This window comes from Esox lucius, chromosome 19, assembly GCF_011004845.1.
Source record: "Esox lucius isolate fEsoLuc1 chromosome 19, fEsoLuc1.pri, whole genome shotgun sequence".
Lineage (NCBI taxonomy): Eukaryota > Metazoa > Chordata > Actinopteri > Esociformes > Esocidae > Esox > Esox lucius.
This window is the reverse complement of record NC_047587.1, coordinates 8,726,538-8,735,350: the sequence shown is the minus strand read 5'-3', so window position 1 is coordinate 8,735,350 and position 8,813 is coordinate 8,726,538. Positions and strand designations below refer to the sequence as shown.

At 42.4% G+C, this 8,813-nt stretch overlaps 1 protein-coding gene across 1 annotated transcript; it reads left to right on the top strand.

The window, feature by feature from the left end:
* Positions 1–742: 742 nt before the first annotated feature.
* Positions 743–8,302, top strand: e2f4 (E2F transcription factor 4). The gene is made up of 10 exons (XM_013138827.4): positions 743–1,217; positions 1,981–2,090; positions 4,980–5,141; positions 5,345–5,388; positions 5,511–5,575; positions 5,844–6,120; positions 6,211–6,369; positions 6,515–6,559; positions 6,695–6,739; positions 6,856–8,302. Exons 1-10 carry the CDS (start codon positions 1,062–1,064, stop codon positions 6,969–6,971), a joined length of 1,179 nt encoding a protein of 392 aa, XP_012994281.3. The 5' UTR covers positions 743–1,061; the 3' UTR covers positions 6,972–8,302.
* Positions 8,303–8,813: the final 511 nt, after the last annotated feature.

Here is an 8,813-nt window from a genome sequence, read left to right as displayed (position 1 = left end):
ACGTTCTATACGACTTATTACGCAATTAGGACTACATGGTAAGAATGCTTTGATAACATTCTAACATTTTATCATGATAATATAACATATTTTATTATTTTAATCCCTGTATGTTTTTGCTAGAACAAGATACGCTATTAATCGGACACAAACATGCTGAAGTATTATCTTCTCCAGGTCTTTCATCGGATTCCCCAAGCTGAGATGCAGCAGATTGTCGTTGGAATAGGTTGTGGACTAGGAGGGAAGTTGGATCTATTAAACTTCAGAAAAAAGAAGAGCCAAATGCCTCTCCATAGCAGAACGTATAGAGCCCAGCGTACTTGTTTACTTCCTACCACTGGACCGACTACCCCCCCCCCCCCCTTTCTATTTTCCTGAAGTATTACGTGAACGTGCATGCGCGTCCAACGTTTTCACCCTAAATTGCACAAAAAACGTTTCGTAACAACATATAGATACATAAAACATGAAGTGCAACAAAGAAAAGTATTCAAATACATTTTTATTTTGCTAAATATATACCACAATAGACCTCACATGTTTATATTTTTTCATTTGCTTTCATGCGGTCTCATGTTCATGGACTGGCATTTCTTGGAATAATGGATTATGTATTAATTGACAGTAAAATGACAGGTTAGGGTTTGTTGAAAATACTAGCCACTAAATGAAAAGTGAAGGCGCGGCGAAAATGAATATTGTACGTAATTCAAATGATCTAATGTTTTGCAGACCGCCCCTTGGCCTCACTAACCAAACCATCCCAGCATACCTCGCGTGTGTCCAACGGCTTTTGACCGTATGCTCATTGAAATATTGTGCAGGCCTATTTTACATTATTGGGGGAATATCTGGACCGGATCATATTGAACAACTGTACAATTACTGTGCAAAGCAGTTTATATAGCTACAGCACACGTTAGCACGGAGCGTAGACTGAAAAGGGGTACCTGCTGTAGCTAGCTAGCTAGTAAGTGAGTTCGAGACTAACTTGGCTAGCGAACCGGTGAGGCAGCTAGCTAGCTACGGAACCGGACAAGACTTCTAGCTAGCTAATCATGGAGCTGGAGTCGGGAAGAACTGAACTTGGAGCTATGGGAGACTCGCTTCAAACTCAAATGCCAAGTCGACACGAGAAGAGTTTAGGACTGCTTACAACCAAATTTGTAACTTTGCTACAAGAGGCCCAGGATGGAGTTCTAGACCTGAAAGCAGTAAGCATGCTTCACTCTTTGTTGTTGGCACGCGGATGTCAATTTAGCTTGTATAGGATAGCGTGCTAACTAGGTAGAGTAGTAGTGTTTCCTAAGTTTTTGCAAGCCATCTGACCACCTCTGTTCAGAAGCCTGTGTGATAGGTAGTAATAAGTTGGGTCAAGTGTTTTTATTTTTTTATTTACGTCATTGAATAGGTCAAAGATAGCTAGCAGCCATATGCTTGAAATTAATTTACTAAATGATGGATAACAATAACTTTCGACTATCTGGCCCCAACAGATTCGTTGATGTAAACACTATGATATGAATTGCATCTGTTCAGTCAGAAGCTAGTAACTTGTCTTTACCAGCTGGAAAACAATTAAGACCACGACCTGGTTTCAGAGCAAGACACACCATGTACAGTAAAAGCAAGTGGTGGTTCAGTTATACTCACTGTTTGTGTTTTTAACTAGATTAAGCTCTGGAAGTGTGGCTTTGTTTAGAAAATATATCATTTTACAGCTGTACTAAGGATGAACTATCACAGCTATCAGCACTACACATGATGTTTATCGATGTAAGTTCTTGTCAAACAAGCATGCATTATGAAAGGGCATTCGGAAATGTATTGTAAACGGATGAATGGGTACGTGTGTTTGATGTCAGTCTGTATTAAGCCATTTCTTTCACACTGGAATTTGTGCTACTCCGATCACTCACACTCACACTCTCTCTCTCTCTCTCTCTCTCTCTCTCTGTCTCTCGCGCGCGCGCTCAGGCAGCAGATACCTTGGCTGTGCGACAAAAGCGTCGTATCTACGACATCACCAATGTGCTCGAGGGTATTGGACTGATCGAGAAGAAGTCCAAGAACAGTATTCAGTGGAAGTAAGTTGTGACGAGGTTTCTTGGCGACTGTCCCAGGCATGTTTTAAACCAGTTGAAAGTTGATTAGATTGTTTTGGTGCCAGCGGTTACCATGAAGGTGTGACAGCAGGGACACATCTTTTCCCAAAAATATTACATGTCAAAGCAATCAGTCCAACATGTGAAAAACATAATTGTCATTGCTCTAGGTGGCAACTACAAAAAAAAAAATTCAGTAGACTTCACTAGACAAGATTACCAGCTCAATCACAAAATGAATGTGATCAACTTTCACCTCGTGCAAAACACTTCTACAGTGGATGCCTGAGTGCGAAAATAAATCGCTCAGTGAAACATACTTACATTTCCTCACCTCTTTCCTCCTCTGACCTACAGTATAAAGATTCCACTTACGCTAAGTCACGGTATGTACATTTAGAGGATTGATTAAAAAAAAAAAGGTGGTTAGTAAAAAAAATAATTGATATCACTTTTTCTAAAGTAATTTCAAAGGGTTATATTGTTTTCTCTATCATCAAAACAAAAACTGCTTTAAAGGAGGTGTGCTAGATTTCAAAACTATACCAGGCTATGCTATCCTCAAAGAAAGTTGCCATCCTGAAGGGGAGGACACTTTTCAATTCTCCCACTAATATACATGTCTTGACTACTTGATCTCTTATCAGATCTGGATCACAGGGGACAGCATATTTATGATTAACTTTTTTTGAATGAGGAAATGGTAGTGAGTACAGTTAAATTAAGCTGTGATTAATACTGGATAGTTAGAATATTATTATAGAATAATATGTTGAGACATTTTGCAAGAAGAACAAACAGCATCTTTACTGTGACTGAAAGCAGGCCAACTGGTACTTAGATGAATGTACCGTTTCTTAAAATAATATGCAGTTGAAATAAACCTTTTTAAATATCTCAATGTTATATTACCTTTTATAAGTTTTAATTCAATTTCAGGCATTGATACCTCTGCTTTGGCCTCTTGTATGACATATATAATATGAATTTACTAATTTTATTTTATTTTATATAGACAGGGAAGACCACCTGAAACAGAGGTGTCATTTTTAAGTGGTGCCCTGTATTACAATAATAATACAGAGACATTTAATTCCAAGTAGATGAGTCATTTTTACTTATTAAGCCATATGGTAACCCTTACTAATATTCTATCATTTGCATTCAAATGCATAATTTCCTTGTCTAATGACAATAACCTTAGTGTCTTGACATAACATTATGGATTTGTTTTGCCAGACGCAATATGTGGACCCGGCCAAGAGTGAATGTGACTGACTGACTGACTGACAGACTGACTGACTGACTGCCACACAGGAGACCAGGTATTGACTAAAGCCAGGGACAAAAATATCTAGGATTTGTTGAGGATGAACTAAAACTTCACTGGCGACATATAGTAAACGAAAAGTATAATGGTTGTCCTTTTGCCTGACCGAGGGCAGTTTTTCTGTTGCGATGGACGAACTATAACCGACATGTCTGCCTTCATAAATCACTTGATATGTTGGACTGTGTTTTGAAACACTGCTCTCTCACTCAGGAAGAGCAGGCTAGTGTGAGGGCAACAAAACATATTCCTCTCTTTCAACTTTGCTTGACAGAACTTAGTGAAGAAACCCATTAATTACACAAAAAAACCTATCACAGAAATATGACGCTGATTGAAAAACGAGTAGTATAAATATTTTTGTCACCACAGATGTTCTTGAAGTTGTACACAGACATTTATTCATTTCGTTTCTGTTACTTTTTTAAGTTAAACTGTTTTAATTGAATGAGTGAATATAGTTACAGTTGAAACCCAAATCATTATGAACATCAAAAATAACTCGCTGACGTTATTGGCCACTTCTCACAACAGAGCTTGCATTGGGCCTAATGTCCCATAAATAGCTGCTCTTGAAACCACCTCCCTTGTTCACCACAATCACTTCTATATGTCGCTCGGCCGAACTAGGCTTGCACAGTTTTTTTCTTTCTAATTTCATGATACCTTTGTAACAGGTCCTCTAGATTCTGAACGACTTGTGGTGGAATGCAACTGAAACTGACAGACTTCAGATCCTTATTTTTAACAGGTTCTAGTTCTAAAGGATTTATTCCAATGACTCACTTAATTATTGACCATGCAGCCATCATATAGTTTCAAACTAATCTGTAAAGTTTCAACCCTAGGTTCAAATAAGTGTGTGTAAGGCAGCACGGCTCACCCATATGTTTTGAATTGAGCCTGTGGAGAGGTAGTACTGCACAATATTGTTTGTGATCTCCAGCACAGTACATCATCCTTCATGAACTGGTTTTCCTCCGGTAGCGACTGGCAATTGATGAGGTGTTTTTTTACATATCACCGTCCATCAGTAACGTTCCATAATCAGTTATTTTTTATTTGTGATCAGTGCCATCCATTCAGTTGTAAACATTGTATTTTTTTTCATCACTGCAGCATGGCCTGTTCTCTTCCCCACAAATATGACCATAGGCACTGGGCACTGTTGTAGAACTTTGCTGCTTGCTGTTGAAATGAACAACACATTTAGGGGGAGGCCTGGTCAGCAGGGATATCCTGGTCGTATTGCTCTGTAGATAACTCGGGTCGTCAGGTGAGAGATTTAGTCCCTACAGGCATTGGCTGACATGAGGTTCTGGTCGCAAGATGTTGAAGATAAAATTGGATCAGAAGGGGGGGGGGGGTTTAAATGGTCAATCTTGGGTGTTACACTTGCCCTGCACAATCAGTGTTTTCAAGTGGTCTGTTATGTGACCTCAGAGTTGTCTGCTTGCCTGCATATGCCCAGCTGATGTATTTTGTCTGATCTGTGTGTTTTTTTTTCTTGTTTTTTTTCTTTGCCGGTTTCTTGTCCCCAGGGGGGTTGGTCCTGGATGCAACACACGGGAAATAGCCGACAAGCTCATCGACCTGAAGGCGGAGCTGGATGATCTGGACAAGCGGGAGCATGAGTTGGATCAACAGAGGGTCTGGGTCCTGCAGAGCATTAAGAACGTGACGGACGATTCGCAGAACAGCCCATATCCTTTCACGGTCCAGCCACCTCGAAGCTCAGCACATCTTGCCCCCCCCCCCCCCCCCCCCCCCCCCCCCCCCCGATGGTCTTGACAGTCAGTGCACACGGGTCAACGTGCGCGCCAATGTTTCCGTAGACGGTACCGATTGGATTGTTCAGTTGTATTCATGTTTCATTGGTCAGTGCTCCCCCTTAACTTGAACCAACTATGGCGTATGTAAAACACGAAGACCTCTGCTGTGCATTCAAAGGTACAAGTCTCCCATGTGTTCTTCTGCATTTTGGTCAGTCGTTTTTTTCCCCCCTCTTGGTGGTCTTATCCTCTCTTTCTCTCCCCCCCCCCCCCCCCCCGTTCTCTATTGGTTCTCCACAGGGGACACACTCCTAGCGATCCGTGCCCCCACCGGCACTCAGCTGGAGGTGCCCTTACCGGAGCCTGTAAGTGTTTTCACTGTAAGACGGAACTGCTGTTCTCAGGTCATACATCTGCGGCTTGGATGCCGCTGGTTGTTCGGGCTTCTGTTTCCGGCCAGATACTAATAGACATTTCAGTGAAGTAATTGTGTTCTGGACAACGGTGTTGGTTCATTTGAGGTGTGTTTACTGTGTGTTTACTGGTTCGGAACCAAGGCCTCAGTGGAGCTCTGGAGGATCTTGAGTTCCCTGTGCGAATGCCATGTTTCCTTGACTCTGTGTCTGTTGGCAGGTACTGAATGGACAGAAGAGGTATCAGGTCCGTCTCAAGAGTTCAGCGGGACCTATTGAGGTTCTCCTGGTCAACAAGGACCCGTCGAGCCCCTCTCCTGTGGTACTGCCCGTCCCCCCCCCAGAGGACATGCTCCATAGCCTGCCTGTACCTGCTGCTGACACCCCAAAGCCAGCCCCCGCTGCCCCCAGGCCCCTGGCGCCTTCCTCCAATGCTGGTCCTGCTACACTCTCACCAGCCTGCACAGCTACTACCCCCCAGGCGGTCTCTAACGCAGGTACAGTCTGGTCTAAAAGCCCACAGGTCGCAGAGTCCTGGTTTTTATGTGCGAAAAAAGATATAACTTCCAAGTTCTCTGACTTCGCAGTGTTCAGCAGCAACACAAGCACACCGGACCTTTCCACGCCCACTACAAACACGACTACTGAAGCAACACCCACATTGGACACCCAGACCCTCGAGTCTTCTGCGTCATTGGATGGCTTTTTGGCAGTCTTTGAACCAATCAAGACAGACTCCTGTGAACGTTAGTGTCAGCTGTTATTTCTCTCAGAGTATGATGCTTCTGAACTGCTAGAAAATTAGGCACAATAAATATATTCATTGCATCAATCCTTTATTTTTTTTATTTTTATGAGGGTACTATAATGTGTTCTGTCTTTTGTTTGTAGTGCTGGATTTCCCCAAAGAAATGTCTGATATGTTTGACCCTAAAGGTAAAGATCACCTCAACATACTATGATATCTATGGACAGTTATTTCCTTTTGGTATGGCTAATGCCATAACCTCTCCTCTTCATTCCCCATCTATGATTCTCTCCCCCTCTCTCACGCTATTTCTCTCTGCGTAGAGATCATGAATGCAGACCTGTTGGAGGAGTTGATGTCTTCTGAGGGTAAGTTAACATGGACCAGATACTGTACATTCTGTAGAGACTCCCTACTGTACGTCCAAATAGGAGCTGTATTTTAAACATGTCCGTGTGCCCCTTTCACTCTCTCTTTGTCCCAGTATTCTCTCCGCTCCTCCGCCTGTCTCCGCCTCCGGGTGACCACGACTACAACTACAACCTTGATGAAACCGAAGGCCTGTGTGACCTCTTCGATGTCCCTATTCTTAACCTTTGACCTTTAGGCCGAGTTCCCAATAGTGCATTATATGTAAGAATCTGAGAACATACCCTTTTCTATGGAGATAACTAAACTAATGAGTAATTCTATTTTTTTTGGATGCCTTTGTATCTGTGCAAACACTTGTTTTGATGTCAGACCCCCCCCCCCCCAACTGTTCCCCTAAACATTGGAAGGAAATGTTGTAGGGTGCAGTGGCTCCATGTCAGATGGGGAGACGAAGAAAGATTGTCCTCTGAACTGATCTCTCAGGTGAAATGTCTCTAATTCATGCTGAGCTGTGATTTTAAGTCCTCTCGTCCGTCCACGTTCGAAAACGTGTCTCACACCCTGGCAACAGTTTGGAACGGACTCTGATCGTCATCGACACCCTGTCAACAGGCTTAGAGACACCAAAGGCAGCTGCACACACTCGGGACTGTACGCATGAACGTGGACGCACACAGCTAATCAAATATGCACTGTCGTTCTGTATATAGAAAATAAATATATTTTGTATTACCAGCATTTGTGAAGTTAAATGTGTGATGAACCATGTATGTAATACAGTGAGGCGGCAGTTCACCAGAATGGCAGATTGAAGACCCAACGTTTAGAAAGGTTTTAGGTGTAGGGCTTTAGATTGTGGCCTCCGTGCCATATTCTGTCATCAGGTTTTATTTCTTATCCTTTTAGCTCACTTCACAACGTTGTCTTGTTTTGGTCTATTACATTTGTAATTGAATGACTACATTCTATTCAGTTTATATGAGTGTACCTAGAATAAATTGTTTAATGTATATTTTTGTTACAGATACAATCACTAGTTCCTATGAAGTATGCTAGCGCTATTGTCCTAGTAGCTGTGGCCCTCTTGTCTGTGCCCATTAGAAACAGGTTCTGAATGTACTTTATGAAAATAACAATTTTCTCTGTGTGAGAGTATTTGTTTTTAAGTTCGCCCTGTCCATTCTTGTTTTCTTTTGTTCCCTTGTACTATAGAATAGCATTTATTTTTTTATGGCTGTCATGTTACCAATTTGGGATTTAGGTGTATAAAATATATTCACAAATGATCATCTGTATCAAACTGTTCTCGCGTCATTGCACTTTACACCACTCCAACCAGGTTGGATAGCGCCACCCTTCTGGGTTGTGGGGGATGTGGTCAGTTCTCTGAAGCCTTTCGTTGTCCGGGGAATTCAGACATGGTCTGCTTACATGTAACATTGGATATGTGTTTGGAGGCTCAGAGGATCTACGGTGTCATAGCATTTGTAATAATAGTTTCATGATGACTTAACTATTGCATCACCAATGAAAGGAATTAAACAAAACCTGTTTTTACTATTTGCAAAATATTTGTTCCGTCCAGTTCCTCACCAGATTACAAAGTAATAATGCAATGTTTGGTACTGGATAATAACCTGACGGTTGGTGGGTGTCCCTTTGGTTGATGCCTGGCAATGTGGGTGGATTGTTTTCCTGCCTGTTGGGCCCTGTCCGGGGCCTCCCCCGGGTAGGGCCACATTGTCGCCGGACCCCCCCCCTTCTCAGTTCCAAAGTGTTACGCTGCTATATTATGGTGCTGGGAGATATGAGGAATGCCCTTTCTAACTTTTCTCAGTCTCCTCCAGTTTTAAATTTTAGAAGGAGATGAGGTCCTGGTCCACACCTGCGGAGTACCTAGTTTGGGGGGCCCGTCCCTGTCCTTGTCTACCTGGTCATACTTCTGACCTAGTCTAGAATCAAATATACTCTGGATTTAGTCCAGAGAAATGTATTTATTATTCTAATTGGAATCTTAATATCTCACCCGGCACAGCCAGAAGAGGACTGGTCACCCCTCTGAGCCTGGGT